The sequence below is a fragment of the Myotis daubentonii genome, chromosome 3 (assembly GCF_963259705.1).
Source record: "Myotis daubentonii chromosome 3, mMyoDau2.1, whole genome shotgun sequence".
Classification (NCBI taxonomy): domain Eukaryota; kingdom Metazoa; phylum Chordata; class Mammalia; order Chiroptera; family Vespertilionidae; genus Myotis; species Myotis daubentonii.
The window spans coordinates 196,220,538-196,238,414 of NC_081842.1; the positions used below are offsets into that span (position 1 = coordinate 196,220,538).

At 40.1% G+C, this 17,877-nt stretch overlaps 1 protein-coding gene across 3 annotated transcripts in view; it reads right to left on the bottom strand.

Moving 5' to 3' along the window:
• The window catches only part of THRAP3 (thyroid hormone receptor associated protein 3), a 55,674-nt gene that overhangs the window by 10,599 nt on the left and 27,198 nt on the right, over window positions 1-17,877 (bottom strand). For all 3 annotated transcript variants that reach the window (XM_059690172.1, XM_059690171.1, XM_059690173.1), the window contains 4 exons: window positions 9,948-10,119; window positions 4,656-5,558; window positions 2,506-3,213; window positions 497-669 (listed from right to left, as the gene is read on the bottom strand). In XM_059690172.1, the coding sequence (XP_059546155.1) occupies window positions 497-669; window positions 2,506-3,213; window positions 4,656-5,558; window positions 9,948-10,084 (1,921 nt within the window). In that variant the 5' untranslated portion in view covers window positions 10,085-10,119. The remainder of the gene's footprint in view (window positions 1-496; window positions 670-2,505; window positions 3,214-4,655; window positions 5,559-9,947; window positions 10,120-17,877) is intronic.

The window sequence follows — 17,877 nt, forward strand, 5'->3', positions numbered from 1 at the left end:
ATTTTAAGCCTTCATGTGGAAGATTTTACCTATTCTCATGATCACAGACCACTACTAACAATTTAGAATGTTCAGCTCTGTAATTAAAAAATGGAAACTCCTCACTGAAATCGATTTCCTTCCAGTCAGTCCCTCGCTTCAAAGGCCCTTTCAATAAGATGAAGGGCCTCATAAGGCTCCTTTATTCATCTGCTCATCCTTCTGCTTGTAATAGAGCAGTGGTTCTCAACCTTCCTAATGCTGCGACCCTTTAATACAGTTCCTCATGTTGTGGTGACCCCCAACCATAAAATTATTTTCGTTGCTACTTCATAACTGTAATTTTGCTATTATAAATCGTAATGTAAATATCTGATATGCAGGATGTATTTAGGCAACCCCTGTAAAAGGGTTGTTTGACCCCCAAAGGGGTCGCGGCCCACAGGTTGAGAACCACCATATTAGAGGACGCTAAGCTGTGGCAAGGGATCCTGAGCTGACTGGGGTTGGGACTTACCTTTAACATGGTGAACAATGGTCACAATGTGCTGGGCAAACAGTTCCGAGGGGCTCCGCTGAGACTGAGCTGACTGTATGTGCTGGAAAATGGAACGGAATTCTTGTTCCTTTTTGTTGCTATGAACTAGATCCCGACAAAGCTTGCGTTCCTGAGCCAGTAATCCACTGGGTCTGGAGGAAAAAAACCACAAGGGGCTCAGTATAACAAGATATACAGAAAGTCAGAACATTTAAACCCTAAAAATGCAATGCATTTGTTCAAAGAGCTTTAATTTTAGTTCCTTTTTAAAATTCCCTACCAAATTTCAAAGTAATCTCAATGCACAACTATGGAAAAAGGTATCCAAAATCTATTGCTTCCCTTTTTTCACTGGCAATCTTTAATAGAAACAAATTAGGATGAATGTTAAACCTCAGTGATTCTGTTTTTGGGGTCACTGCTGGCTTTACCAAACACAACAAATGAGAATGTATTTAAAAGATCAACTAGCTTGGCCAGCCAGAGCCATTCAGTGAATCGACACAATGAAGCAGGAGTGGAATATGGCTCCCGCTGACTTCCAACAGGCTGCAGAGTTTTTATCCCAAGTAAAAAATAGCCTGGCCTTGCCCTAGTCGGTTTGGTTCAGTGGACAGAGCATCAGCCTGCGAACTGAAAGGTCCCAGGTTCGATTCCGGTCAAGGGCACATGCCTGGGTTGTGGGTTCAATCCTCAGTGGGGGACTTGCAGGAGGGCAGTCAATCCATGATTCTCTCTCATCATGGATGTTTCTATCTCTCTCTCCCTCTCCCTTCTTCTCTGAAATCAATAAAAATATATTTTTTTTAAAAGCACAAAACAAATGTATTTTTTTTAAAAAAGCCTAGCTTCTTTCTCCTCCAGAATGCAGCCAGAGGTGACTTCTGAAAATAGTTTGCTATTCACTTGGCCCAGAAACCCCCCACAAAATCATGCAAATCAAGAGGTTCAAATCTTCATGTTCACTTTAAGAACACTAGTGAAACTGCCCAGGCCATCAAGGGTATTCATGTCCAAAAAAACCACCAAGTATCTGAAGGACGTCACTTTCCAGAAGCAATGTGTGTCATTCCGTCGTTGCAACGTGGAATTGGTAGGTGTGCCCAGGTGAAACAGTGGGGCTGGATACATGGTCGGTGACCCAAAAAGAGTGCTGAATTTTTGCTGCGCATGCTTAAAAACGCAGAAAGCCTCTAATGCTGAACTTAAGGCTTTAGATGTAGGTTCTCTGGTCATTGAGCACACCCAGGTGAACAAAGCTCCCAAGATGTGTTGTGGAACATACAGAGCTCATGGGCATATTAGCCCATACATGAGCTCTTCTTGCCTCATTGAGAGAAAACATGCAGATTGTTTCTAAACCAGAAGAGGAGGGTTGCACAGAAGAAAAAGATATTCCAGAAGAAAGAAACAAAACTTATGGCCTGGGAGTAAATTCAACATAAAACAAATACTAATAAAAGTAAACAACAAAACTAGCCTTGCCATCACCACTCTTTCCTGAAGTTCTCCTCTTACCCACAGCCCCAACTCTAAAAACTGCCATATTATTTCTTGGTGAAGGCCTGTAATAGTTAAGACTCTAGGAGCCTACTGAAAATGGAGAACTGGATCCTGGATGGTTCTACAGGCCAAAGGCACCTTAAGCAAATTCACGGGGAAAGCAAACAAACAAAAAAACAGGATGAAGGCTGGGAAGGTGAGGAGGGGCTGGGGGCTGGATAGAGGGCCAGAAAACAGCAGAGGGGACCCAACACCAAAAAAAAAAAAAAAAAAGTCACTGAAGAAACACCCTTCACCACCCTGACTTCAACACATAATAGCTCAGTGACACACACTCCCCACTGACAGGTGTGGACCCGAGGGTATCAGCTCTGAAGCTTGGACAGCGGGAAAATGTAAGAGGGGCCTGTCCTGGTTCCAGAATGTCCTCAGGAAGAGCGGTTAGGAGACACCATTTAGGTCACCGATCAAGGACTAAACCTCACCTTGCAAGGTCCTCATCAAAAGAGTCCATCCGGACATTGACCTGGGCCTCTCGAGTAATGGAGAAGGAAGACTTCCCTGTGGAAAAGTCTCCTTTGGCTCCGAGCTTCTCCCGGCTCTCAGAGGTCTTTCTTGGGGGAGGTGATGAGCTTTTCTCCTGGACTGCTTTGTAAGCAGTCACTCGGAAATTCTTTTCAGGCACAAACCCTCTGTGCCCACTTTCGGTTCTCTTGAGCCCTCCCCGATCCTCCTTTTTGGATCTCTCTGAGAAAGACTCCTCCTCCAGCTCCTCTGTTTTCCTTTGCTTTTCCTTCCCTGAAGGTGCATACACCTCCCATTTGCCTGACTTCTCATCCTCCTGGTTTTTGTTTGCACCGGCTATGACTTTCGACATAAATTTGGGTTCATCATCAAACTCAGATTCCTTCCTTCCTTTGGCTTTGTCCTTATCTTGATCATCCATGTCCTCCTTGTGGAAATCAGCCATCTTCTTCTCAAAGTCATCTCGGAGCTTATATCTTTTAGGAGACTGGCTACCCCGAAAAGGCTTCTCAGAATCAGTTTTGGGAGCAAACAGATCAGATTTTATTTTTGAATCACTCAAGCCTGTGTCGGAGAAGCTCCCTTTCTCTTTCATTTTCTCTTTATCAGTATTTGATTGTTTCTGTTCCTTATCTTTTCCATTCTCTGTCTTCTGCTCATCTAGATACCTAGTTATAGAAACAAAAGGGAGACACACAAGAGGCTTCTTAAGCAACCTGATCTAAAACAGCGCCACTGGTTTTGGGTTTTTGAATCTCTGAATAAACATGTCTCGTGGGTTCCAGTGTTACCAAAGGACTTTCTCCTTGGCTACTTTCTAGTAATTTAAGGGAAAAATACATGGTCCATGGAGTTGTGTCTTACAAAAGCAACCAAAAAGAAAATAACAAAGGTAATTTTTAGGATACTAAAAAACAAAAACCTACTTACCTGTAAGTGTTCTAGGAAAAAAAAAATTAAGGTCTTATCCAACCTTCATTCAGTCACTTATAATCTGCTTTCAGCAAAATTAACATAGAATGTTCAACCTTGGACTGTTTTGCTTTTATACAACTCACATTTGGAAATACAAGTCTCAAAAGAGACTTCAAATTTGCTTCAAGTCACCTAGAAGATCTAAATATGAAATATACTGCAAACACAAATAAAAACAAAACATGTGTTAATTGAGAGCAGGGGGAAAATCATCCTACTCTTTATTATGGAAAAGCAGAGCTCATACCCAAGTCTTCTAAAGACATTCACAGTTCTGGCAAGGAACCAAACTTACATTTTAAAGTAGACTTACTGAAGGCTGGAAAGTAGATTCTTAACATCTCATTTGTACCATTAATGGAGAAATATGGTAAAACAGAATTAAAGGACAGCAGGATATCAAAGAATAATAAAAGAAAAAGGGAAATACCCCGTGCCTGGTAAATCCCTCTTGACAACCTGGTCCCAAGCCAACATCCCTGTTATGTCTCTGCTGTCCCAATCCATCCAACCACACGAAGATTCAGGTTCCAACTCACCATGTCCCCCAAGGTATAAAGACGAAAGCATTGTCCCATCCTCTCCTAACATGCAGCCCAGTTGGCTTCTACTGGGAATACACCCACCTTGTGATTTTTAAAACAAGGCCTTCCTGGTCTAAGCCTTGGACTTTCCCATTCTGCACAGTCTCCTCAACTGGAGGGTGTGAGGGTGCAGCTCTTCACCATGATGGGCTGATGTAGATCAATCACAGTAGATGGTGGTTCTTAGCGGGTCTAACAGCTCCAATGGCCATTCATTTTGGCAAAGATCATATTTTTTTGATAGCTGACCCACAAATCTCTACTGTTCTCTGGCTTACATTGGTAGAATCCAAGGCAAATTTTTAAATGTGAAAACATCATTTCAGAGTAGTTTAAAGAAACTTTATGCTGCAATACAAATTCAGGAAGGTAGGAAAGCTAGAGTTAAGCTTAAGATGTCCTTAGGTGATGCTTTTCAATTTTGCTAATGAAAAGTTTAGGAAATGGGGATTATCTCTTTACCATTAATCACAGCTCTTAGATTACATTACAATCAAACTGCCAGCTGGTAAAATAAAAACACAACCAGGCCAGGGAAGCAAGATACTTGCCTCTTTGTATAGGCTGCTCCTCCTGAAGCAGCCTCCTCCTTCTGAGACGAGCCGTATGTGGAGCCAGTGGCCGGTGGACTCTTACCCACAGGGCTCTTCTTGGATGGACTCAAGGACCCAGAGCCATGGTCAAACTGACCTTGGTGTGACCCAGCCTGGTACCCAGAACCACTCTGCAGACTTGAGCCCATCTGGGATGTGCTGGAAAGTGGAGGGCTAGGCTTTGGCACAGGGCTAGGACGGGGAGACCGCCGCCTCACTACCACAGACTGGAGCGGGCTTTTCAGAGCAGGGCTCCGCTCCCGGGGACTCAGCTCGGAAACTGCCGATGCCCGTGATGCAGAACCAGCACTGTATGTGGTGGCATCTGCCCATGGCTTCGAGCTCTCAGATGCTTTTGTATCTTGAGAGGTGCCTCCAGAGAATGTCTGCTCCTTGGCCTCTTCTCCCTGGTTATCCCCAGCAGACTGAGATGGACGGCTATCCTTGGAAGAGGACTTTTTCTCCTTTGCAGACTTGCGCTTGGAAGATTCAACTCGGCTGTGGTTGGAGGAAGAACGAGAGGATGAGGAGCGCCTTGACCTGTCAGAGGAAGACTTATCGGAGTTTCTAGAATGGCTCCTGGATCTTGGTGAAGGAGACCTTCTCTTTGGGGACCGGGACCGGGACCGGCCCCGTCGAGGACTGTATGCCTGCCGATAATTCTGCCAATTTGAGCGGTAGTTTCCATAGCCTCCTCGGTTATACTGGCCCCATGGATAAAAGCCTCTGTTGCGCCCACGGAAATAATAGGGCCTTCTATAGCCTCTGTTGTGACCTCGGAAATCTCGATTCTGATATACTCTTGGGTGATTCCTCTCTCTGTTATGAGCTGGAGAATATGATCTGGAACGAGACCTAGAACTGAAAAGGGGATAAAGGGAGAAGAAATGTTAGAATTTTGACACAAATATATTTATTCTTGAAAAACCTGTTAATAAAATGTAACATTTTGAAATTCCTGCTCAGAGGGAGCACACTTAAATATTTAATCCCACTGCTTATGAATCATGTTAAGTACAAAAATACAAATAAGAATCATTTTAACAAATAAGATGCCAAGAATACTTATTATAGCACATTTTTTTATAAATCTTTATTGTTGAAAGTATTACATACGTCCCCTTTTTTCTTCCATTGACCCCCTATAGTCCACCCCTGCCCCTCACTCCAGGTATAGCACATTTAAGTAGAGATATATTTCTGCAGTGAAAGAATAGCAAAATGTTCTTAATGCAGTAAACTAAACAAAGGCCATTTTAATATAGTGTACTAATTGCTTATGATTCTACAGCACAGGGGATTTTACAAGAGCCTAGATCAGTGGCGGCAAACTCATTAGTCAACAGAGCCAAATATCAACAGAACAACGATTGATATTTCTTTTGAGAGCCAAATTTTTTAAACTTAAACTATATAGGTAGGTACATTGTTATTAACTTAATTAGGGTACTCCTAAAGCTTAGGAAGAGCCACAATCAAGGGGCCAAAGAGCCGCATGTGGCTCGCGAGCTGCAGTTTGCCGACCACGGGCCTAGATCATTGGAAGCAAGGAAGAACTACAAACTACGGTATCCAAATAGTTAACTGTTCAGGTTCTTTGGCCCCTATGCTGTTATAACACTTTACTCCCCATCCTATTCACCTCTGTCTGTGCAGAGCTAATTTCTTAGGTTCCACTAAGACCTGGAATTGTAAAACAGAGTAACAGATCTAAATTAAGCCACTTAACTAGGGACTTAGAAAATTCATCTGTTCAAAGCTTAAAAGATTTTTAACTAAAATCATATCAGCAAGGCATAAAAGTATGAATTTTTTACTGGGGACTTGGAAATGGTCTCACTAGATCAGTTTCTGTGAACTACAGGAGATTAACTGTGTGCCACAAGAGGGCACTACTGACGGTAAGACACACAAGTACACCGGAGATTAGCAGAGAAACTATAAAACAACCCTTCCTTCCCATGCACATCTTTCAAGTCAACCTAAAGCCTAAATTGTGTTCTTTATTGTTTAAAAATATAGAACTCTAACTTGGCAAAGGTACATTTCCAGAATCACGGGTATTCAACAGTAACCTAACTTTGTAAAAATTTTATGTCCATGAATACCAGGCTTATCAATTGATCAAAAAGCCAAAAACTGTATTTGCTGGTGTAAAAATCCACTGGGGTTCTTAGATAACACCTGTCTTATCAACTATAATACACATCATTAACATTAACCACTACTCATAAGTAGTTAGCTAGAAATATGTAAAATTGCTAGAAAACCCTTTCCAAAAATATTTTCTTTACATATAGAATAAAAACCCTTGTTACTCAGCAGGCCTCATAGCAGGTCTGACTGGAAACCAATTATTTTATAAATAACTCCATTTAGCAAATGTGACAGGTTTTAACAACAAAATGACATTTTAAAAAAGAAATTTACATTTAATTTAATGTAAAGACAAAGTGGGCTTAGTTTTCTACTACTTATTCAGGTTCTTTATCCCAAGAACAAGAGCAACTAGCAAGGTGCATGATAATGCTAGTCATTAATGGTTGCTATTTAAGTACAATTTAAAAACAAACAAACTTACCTTCCACACTTTTCATTCGAAAACAGTACAATATAAGAAAAAAAGAAGGAAGAGGCAGATGCAGGCTATGCAACTGAATGTGACCAGATTAAGTGACTACACTTGAGGGAGGTGCTGTACCACCAAACTAAAGAGGATTTAATTCATGTTGCCATCCTCAGAGGCTACTGTTGCTTCTGTCACCAATTACTAGTGACGGCCCTGTGGCATACTGCATGTTGCCATCCTCAGAGGCTACTGTTGCTTCTGTCACCAATTACTAGTGACGGCCCTGTGGCATACTGCATCCAAAACCCGCAGTCACTGCACAGATGCAGGAACATGAGTCTCTGCAGATTGCAAATGAAGTTATTTACAAAAAGTCACTTAAAAGGATACAGTCTGTGAAATACAAGGAAACAATCAATTTTCTCCAATTCTATAAAACTCAGCAATTAAGTTAATTTAAAGGCATGGTTTCTCAAACTCTCTGGATGGATAGTATAATTTCCTTGTAGGAGAAGGAAAACAAAAAGAAAAAAAAAATGATGAAACAGATAAGCCAGAAATAAGAACTGAACATCCATGGCAAATTTATCTGTTTCTAAAAAGAGAAGTCACACTAGTATCAGGTCTAAAAGCTTGTTTTCTAGTGGAGAAATTCCTCCAAAACAATAATTTTCTAGGTATAAGATAGCACATAAAGGGGCTCTAGACTACCCCAACACATACTGCCTGCCTATGATATTTTTTCCTCATTTGCCAAGTTGATGACCATGCCAATGATTTGTAGAATAAGCAGAAGAGATATGTCCGGACAGATCCTCCCAGTTCTATTTATCACAAATACCTCAGAGGTGGTTAACATTTTTCAATTTGACTTGTGTCAGTTCTATTTTGTCCCTGAGTTTTGGTTGTATAGCCTCTTATTTTTGAACCAATTACTTAGTTTTTACTTACTAAATAAAGTTCTACAATGTTACCTTTCAGAACCAAATAGGCTAAAATAGATTTAATCAGCCCAAATAAAAAACTCTGGGTGCTAGGTAGGAGTTACTAAGAGTCTTTGCTCAGCCCCAAGGCCTTGATGGTAACTTTCCAAAGTAGATATAAATTTATTTAGTGGGTTTTCCCTCTTGTTTTTTGGAGGAGTTGAGAAGGCGGGATAGAATTTTATTTATATAGACTCTGACACGACTGGGCAACAGACAGGCTCTATTTAGTCTAGGGCCGTGGTCGGCAAACTGTGGCTCGCGAGCCACATGTGGCTCTTTGGTCCTTTGTGTGTGGCTCTTCCATAAATACCACGTGCGGGTACGCACGTACAGTGCAACTGAAACTTCGTGGCCCATGTGCAGAAGTCCGTTTTCGGCCTGGGCAAGTCTATTTTGAAGTACTATTGATAGTTGGCTCTGTTGACTGATGAGTTTGCTGACCACTGGGGGGGGAAATGCATGCCCAAAAAACATGAGAGGGAGGAAAGCTAAGAGTGCTTACCCTCAAGGTGTAATGTTATCTTTAAAAAGAAGAAAAAATATCTAGTATTTGTTTGGAGGAAAGACTAAAAATTTGTAACTTCCTGTTCTATATTGTATTGTAGTCATCAATACTTATGCACACCTACTTTTTGTTCATCCTCTGGTCTGAAATTAATTTTCAGGTAGCTTCTCACAGATTCCATTTAAGAAATTAACTTGTTCTTGTTGCGGGGGGGGGGGGGGGGAATCCCACCAACCATTTGTTTAAGACTCTTATAGAAGTACTATGGAACCATCAAAAAAAGAAAAGGATTATAAAGACTTATCAGAAATAAACAGCAAGGGTTCCAAGTGGCAAAATTGAGAAATTACCTTCTTGCCTAATGCAATTCTGACAAAAAGTGAAATTGTGCAAAGATTCCCCTTTTGGTTTAAATACATCAATATTTTCCTAATGCACATACAGAAACTTGTATCTACTGAAAGGTTCTTATCTATTCACAAAAGAAAACTAAAACAGTTTTAAAGTCTGAAAAACCCAACTCACAACACATTAAGAGAAAAAGATGCCGGAGGTTTGGCATCCTATTCCAGGACATAATTGAAATAGGGAAATACCACCCAAAGGTGTGAAAACTGACTGAATTAAAGAATATTGGTAATAAATTTGAAAGAATTACTTGCACATTTGGTAAGAAGACCAGGTGATGTCTACATAGTGATTTTCAGATTAGTTTTAAGATGTGTTTACTAAATAGATGCAGCTTGTAATTGGCACATCCGGTGTATACAAACTCCTGATATAGTTTTTAAGGTTTATTTAGTGAGTTAAGGCTTCTTTTCCTTGCAATGTTGATCATACTATTAATCCTCTTAGCTATCTTTTCTTTCCTGATGAAAATAAACTTTGGTCCAAGACTCCAAAAACACTTCAATGAAAAATCATCAGATGTAGAGATTTAAAGTAAGGAGCTCAAATAAATACAAAAAAAAGGAATTAGGCAAACAATATGGCAAGAAGAGCTGATTTAGATTTGTAGCATTTAAAGAAACCTGGAATATCTTACAACCCAACGTTCCTCCACCTCAAGCCAAACCCTGCTCCCCCACCACCACCATCCGACTTTCACAGAAAGAATCTAACAAAAGATCTTCAAAAACCCATCTGGCCCAATGCAACTATCATCTCAACAGACAATCACACTCACTTACCTCAGCCTTCGCTTCCTTGAACGAGAGACAGATCGACTTCGGGATCGAGACTTCGAAAATGAACGAGAACGAGATCTTGATGCAGATCTTGAGCGAGAAGAACGAGATCCAGACTTGGATTTGTTTGTTTTTGACATCTCTGAAGAAAGGGTCAGTCACTCTTCAATTACACCTAATGTAAGAAAACAGGTTCAAATAAATGAGTCCCTTTGCAAACCTGAACTTCTCTTAGAAACATTTTTTTAATGCAGATGAAATAACTGATTAACTCACTCCCTCTCTCTCTCCCGTCATCAAGGATTTGAGTTCTAAGCAGTACAATCCCAACAGACCCAAGCCACAGCAGCAGATGGAAAACCTGACATATCACACAAACTGGGTAACACTATAAAATACTGGCAAAAATGAGGAGAGCTAACAATATTCAGTGCACAGTTTTTCGCAATAAGCAAACAAGCTTTGCCAACTAAGTTAGCTGACCTGAAATGACCTGAGACAGGCTTCCCAGTTCTAACAGAATAAACCATGCGCAATGATATCTTGGTTATGGTCTATCTGGGAAATGGTACACATCTGACCATTTCTCTAATTCCCAGACCTTGAAGTCATGAGGCATAGCCTTAATATTTATTTCTTTTCTTTTTTTTTTTTAAATATATATTTTATTGATTTTTCACAGAGAGGAAGGGAGAGAGATAGAGTGAGTTAGAAACATCGATGAGAGAGAAACATCGATCAGCTGCCTCTTGCACATCCCCCACCGGGGATGTGCCCGCAACCCAGGTACATGCCCTTGACCGGAATCGAACCCAGGACCTCTCAGTCCGCAGGCTGACGCTCTATCCACTGAGCCAAACCGGTTTCGGCTAATATTTATTTTCAAGAAAAAGGTTTTAAAAGTGCAAGAGTGTTCTCAAATATTTTAATACCACAACATATATGTACATCTTGTAAAATACAGGATATTAATCCATAAATATAGGACTAAAGTAATTTATAAAGTGAAGATCCATTACTTTCTTCTAGCTAGTTATTATCAACTTTCTTATAGGGTCATTTTCTCCCATAAAAAAACAAAATGTCTTTCCTTTTCTTTCTCCTCTACAGGAATGAATAGAGAACCTCAAAGTTGCCCTGACTGCTGGGTTTGGTCAGTAAGGTGCACTGTCAAGCTAACTCACTTATTCTCTTTATATCCTGCTAGAACTTAGGGCATCTTCCAAGTAGCAAAACACTGCAGTGCTAAAGTATGTGTCTACCAAAGACCAGGAAGAATAAGGGATCTGTCAAAGATTACAAAGCCAGTAAATAGCCAAAACGCCAGGGCTTTTTTCATCACACCTCGCCATCTCACTGCTTAGCAATGGCTTCTTTTAAGTGATGCTGCTCCCAGCTTGTAAGGGAAAAATAATCATCAACAAATATTTCACCCTCTCCTACTCACAGATTTTGTTATTCAGATCTCAGCTCAAAAGCTATCTGCTCAGGGGTTTGCCCTGGCCACCCAATCAAAAGTAGCCACCAGTCATTTTCTAGGATCTAATCCCGTACCTGGTTTTTTTTTCCCTTCGGAAAACTCAATTCAGTACTTGAAAACTATCTTACTTACTTTTTTGTTTTCTATCTTTACCCAACTAGAAGGTGAGCTTTCCACCAGCAGAAATCTCAACTTTATTTACTTCATGCCCAGAACAGTGTTAAAATAAAAAACAAAAGGGAAATCAGCTTTGAAATTTCCCTAAGCAAACAAAACCTGTTCAGTCAAACAAATAAAGCTTAATTTAGCTTATTTTGCATGTGCATTTACCTTAACATGTGCATTTCTTGCTTATGCCTCTGGAAATCATAAACAAAAACGAACTGTTTCCCAAGGTTAATAGGAAGTAATCACTGAAAATTCTATTATTATAATCAATCACTGTGAATCATATTCACTGCTTTCTCACTATATAGTAAGCTGCTTCATAACAACATAGACCTGAGTCTCCTTCCATGTTTTGGTTTGAGTTCTGCCAGTTTATGAACTCTGTTTTTGGTGTGTGCACAATAAACTTTTACTAATTAACTGCTTCAGTAATTCACTGGTTTTACTTCTGCTATTTATGAACTACTAGAGGCCCAATGCATGAAATTCAGGCAAGCACAGGCCCACAGTGGCCCTCACAGCCCTGTCTTTGTTCAGCTTTGTCCTGAAGGTCATCTGGACGGGTCGTTCTGCTGTTCAGTCTAATTAGCATATTAGCTCTTTATTATATAGGATTGTTAACAAATGTTTTAAAATGTGATTTTTTTAAACAAACTTATTTTATCCTCAAAAGAGGGCATTTTTTTTATCCTCACTAGAGGATATTTTTCCCATTGATTTTTATTTTATTTTTATTTATTTATATATTTTTATTGATTTCAGAGAGAAAGGGAAAGGGAGAGATAGAAACATCAATTATGAAAGTGATTGATAGGCTGTCTTTTGCCACCCCACACTGGGGATCAAGCCCACAACCCAGGCATGTACCTTCACTGGAATCGAACCCAGGACTCTTCGGTCCATAGGCTGATGCTCTATCCACTAAGCCAAACCATCTAGGGCCCATTGATTTTTAGAGAGAGGAGAAGGGAGGGAGAGGAAGGAGGGAGGGCGAGCCAGAGAGAAAAACATCTATGTGAGAGACATATTGACTAGTTGCATTCCTGCAAACCAGGCGCCCTTGACAGGGAATTGAACCTGAGAAAACTCTGGTTAATGGGCCGTCACTTTAACCATTGAGCACACCATCCAGGGCACAAAGAGGGCATTATTATGTCCCATTTTACAGATTTAAACCCAGCCAACCAGGCTTCAAGCCAGTGTTGGTTTTTTGTTTTTGTTTTTTAAGCCAGTGTTCTCAACCACTATTATTCCACCTCTGTAGAGCAATGTCTGGCACGCAGAAGTCATTCATAGATCTAAGTCTTTTCTCTGCTCTTACCAAGTTTAGGATCTGGAAAAAGGGCAAGAGATAGGAAAAGTGCAAGATGGTATTTGTTTCTAATTATTACATTCATAATTTTAATAACTTCTGGAAAGGCAAAAGTCCAGGAAGCTACTATAACTCCAGTTCATAGGAAACAACCATAATCCCACAGTCATAATTTAGAGAGGTCCGAGAAAGTGCCAGGAAGCCAGAGACAAAGGGTGATGAGTAAGAGATTGTGTAATGAGGACACCAAAGACCTACAGTCTGATCCTGCCAAAGGATCAAACTGTTGTGTGCTCTACCAAGGTCAAAGGTACTTCTATTTGGAACTGATTTTTGGCAGCAGTATCATTATACAAAGCCAGGGTAGAAGAATAAGTTACTCAGGGATAGGAAGTGGAGATGTACATGAACAATTTATAGAAACTGAATATTGAAAATACATTTTGTTTTGCTAATTGGCCTTCAACATATTTTGGGATTTTCTCTCTGGGTTCACTCTTGCTGAATGGCTTTCTTCTGTTACAAGTTTAGGGATAGTCTTGCCTAGCAACATCTCTGTCCAATCTTCAATTTTAGCTTGAGCCAGAAATAAAATCCTTTTAGATCATTTACACAACAGGTGGACAATATCAGACTTTAGAAGAAAAAGAACAGGCAACAGTTTGTGAAAAAGGAAATACTCATTATAACCATCAGAAATTGGAAAATTAAGAAGCTAATTTCATTCAGAGAAAAAGTTGTCAATTAAATACAGAGCCAAAGTTAATACGTCTACATATATTAAACTTACTAGAATTGACAAGTACACTGAAGATTGGCAATACTGTGATACCATCCCCACTCCTACTCCTGGAACTTCTTTAATGTGAATTGAAACTAACAGTAAAAACATCACTATACCTTGAGAATTACGTGGAATAACTTTGGATGATACAAACAACAGTTGGAAATAAATCAATAAAATACTTAACTCATTCAAGAGGACTCTATCTAGACAGTGGGTAAGCTAAAGCAGACTTGGTCCTTGCCTACATGGAGCTTATAAACTAGGCGCACTTAGACTAATAAGCAAGCAAGCAATATTGTAGTTATAAATTCTGGTAAGTACTAGGAAGAAGACAAAGAAAATACTATGTTGGCATATATATGCAGCGTGGTAGTTATTTAGATAGGATGGTCAAGAGATGGTATTTAAGCTGTCACCTGAAGATTAAGAGCAAGTCACACGAAAAGGGAAGTGTCCAAAAGACATGAAGTTTCTTCTCTCAACAAATATACATAATAATCTGAGTGGCCAGATTATTATGACCACCTGACATTTGTAGGCAAATTAGCTATAATTTCATGCTAAAGTTGCTAGAAGGCCAGACCATTACAAATAGGGAAGCAGGTTGTTTACCACGACAGAAGTGATTCTTTTCTGAAGATATGGGTAAACAACGTGATTTAACAGCCTTTTAAAGTGCCATACATACATATATATATATATATATATATATATATATATATATACATATATATATATATATATATATTACACACACACACACACACACACACACACACACACACTGAGTGGCCAGATTATTACGACCACCTGACATTTGTAGGCAAATTAGCCATACACTGCATCATATGGGATGTGGAAGCCGAAGGCCTGTTCGAATGCTTTTGCTGTCTGCAGTTATCAAGATAAAACGTCTCCAATTCGCACAGGAACACAACGATTGGACAGTCAAGCATTGGAAAAAAGTCATGTGGTCCGACGAATCACATTTCCAGTTGCATCATGCAGATGGCAGAGTGAGAATTTGGCAGCAACAGCATGAAAGCATGCTCCCCACATGCATGAATACAACCCTTCATGCTGGTGGGGGCAGTGTTATGGCTTGGGCCCCTTAATTTGTGTGGAACAACGTCTGAATGGCACAATATACCTAAATATCATTGCTGATCAAGTTCATCCTATCATGTTGATGGCATATCCCAATGGAGATGGCTTCTTCCAACAAGACAATGTGCCATGCCACGGTGCTCGTATTGTGCAGGAGTGGTTTCAAGAACATGAGGGAGACTTTACCTTGCTTAGGCGGCCCCCACAATCACCAGATCTCAATCCAATTGAGCATTTGTGGGAAGAAGTTAAAAGAGCCATCAGGCAGCTGGTTCCACAACCATCAAATCTCACAGAACTGGACAGTGCTCTTCATCAGGCATGGTGTCAGATTCCTCGCATCACCTTTCAACATCTCGTGGAGTCAATGCCAAGATGAATCGCCTCAGTATTGAAGGCAAAAGGTGGCCCAACGAAGTACTGAGGGAGCGGCCATAATAATCTGGCCACTCAGTTTATGTATGTATGTGTGTGTGTATATATAAAGGCTGTTAAATCGCGTTGTTTACCCACATCTTCAGAAAAAAGTATCTTCTATTGTCGTGGTAAACAACCTGCTTCCCTATTTATAATGGTCTGGCCCTGTAGCAACTTCCGTGTGAAATTATAGCTAATTTGCCTACAAATGTCACGTGGTCATAATAATCTGGCCATTCAGTGTATATTCGTATAAGGTAAGGATGATCATAACTAAAACCAGCTGATCAAATTACCAAAATTCATTCAAAACAACTCTCAATTCTATTTTGAAGACCTTCAAACTTCATATACATACAGTTTTTCCTATTTCTAACATTTCTTCATTGTTGGTGCTCTAAAAATATAAAGGGAAGTGAGATAAACAAATACTACCTTGGAAATCAATTTAGCACCTCTTACATGTTACAAGTACCTGGTATTTATTTATTTAATTTCTGTTCAAACTATAATTTCCCTAAAAGTAAGTTTTGCTTCTTCAACAATGCCTACTCTTCCTAGCTGACCATGGTGTTTCATTTAGAATATTATGAAAAAGTGGAGTCCCTACAGAACTATGGAATAATATGACCGCTCATGGCAATGAAATGTGCGTAGGGTAAAAACATGTCTCCTCAAACAACTATTTTGGACAAAAAGATTCTCACACTTAAGGTAAGGTAGCCATGTTCCTACATCAGCATTATGAAAGAATCCACCCAGTAATCAATACTATCTATTTGAAAGGCATGACCAATACTTAATATCTATTGATAGTAATGATCAATACTTACTACCTATTATGTTAGAATGCAGAAATATAATAAGACCTAGTTCCTAAACTCTCAATTAAGAGCCTGGTATGATCCAAATATCCTCAACTTTCCAACATTCTTCAGATGTCATGGTTTCATATCTCACATTATTACCCTCTTCGCCATGCAATCAATTCCTGTTTGTTCTCTTTCATTGGGATACACTGAATGTGATTCTCGAAATGTGGCCTAATATAGAACTATTTAGACACTACTAGTATGTTTAAGATTTTTCTTTCTGGCAGCCACACTACATGTTGACTCAGAGTGAGCTCTGAGTCACTAAACCCTGAAGTCCTTTTTCATAAACCTTTCTTCAGCTGCAAGATGTCCTCCTCCTCCATCTTACATTTATACAACTGTTGTTTTATCCCTCCACCTTTTTTATTTAAAACCCAAGTGTAGCCTTTTGAAATCATTTCAGATACAATTTTGTCACTTGGAGCAAGGGTTCGTCTTCAAACTATTCTGCAGAGCCACTTGAGAGGAGTTTCCCAACCCATCACCCTTTCAAAGACCAGCCCTCCCCACCACTTGTCTAATTACCAAGCATATCAACGGTCCTTGAAAGAACATAGCTCTTGGGAGAACAGATGCCATTTTACTTACAACAAAACACAACAAAAGTACTAAGATATATAATTACTTGGCTTTAATATCACTAAAAACACAGATCTTATTTTTCAACTCCAAGAAAAAGGAATATTGGCAGAGAAAGCCAAAGCAAGCTTCTCTAAATCAAAAACCCTCAAAGATAAGAAAGAATTAAATTACTCCTCTCCCCTCTCACTCCAGATTAAGTTTCTTCTTAGTGTCCCTAGTGTTATGCCAGCATTGTGCTTGGCACATGGTAGATGTCCGTTGAATTCACCACAACAAACATTTTGGGAGTATTTACTGCAGTTTGCCCCATGTTTGGAACCTTGTGGGTTATATTTGGTAGGACATTGGGTTCCTAAAACTAAGTAGTGCCAAATAAAGCCTTTCAATTGACCACCCCAGGGGTTGTTCCAACTGTGGCAGCCTAAATGGCCAGGCTATATAGAAACTACGCAAGTACCCTTCAATCCCTAAATACTAAGCTCATATTCTAAAATGTCTTCTCAGAAAATACCTAACTATTTTTAAAAACTATGTTTTTATTGACTTTAGAGTGAAGAAGGGAGAGGTAGAGATAGAAACATCGAGGAGAGAAAAACATCAACTGGCTGCCTCATGCATGCCTCCCACAGGGGATTGAGCCTGCACCCAGGCATGTGCCCTGATTGGGAATCAAACTGGTGACCTCTTGGTTCCTGGGTCGACACTCAACCGCTGAGCCACACCCGGCTGGGCTGTTTATTTTTATAGAAAGACTAAGGGCCTAATGCATGAAATTCATGCAAGAGTAGGCCTTCCTTCGCCCAGCTGCCGACACCGGCTTCCCTCTGGCACCCGGGATCCAGGCTTCCCTCGCAGCCCCAGCTTCATCTGGAAGGTGGTCCAGAAGGACGTCTGGTCTAATTAGCATATTATGCTTTTATTATTATAGATTTGGTGGCTCCTCCTGCCAGGAGCACACCCACATTTTCCTCTTCCCTCAGAGTCCTGCATCTCCTAAACTCTAAGGGTCCCTAGGAGACATGCAACCAGAGAAGCAACCCCCTGAACCTTTCTCCAAGGCCCCCTTTTCTTTAACTTCTCAGTGAGCCAAAGCAGCTCCCATAGACTCATTTATTTCCTGTAACATTTCTAGAGAACCAAAGCAGCCCACCTAATCTCTCTCCCGTTGCTGCTTCTATTGTACCGGTTCTCAACCTGTGGGTCGC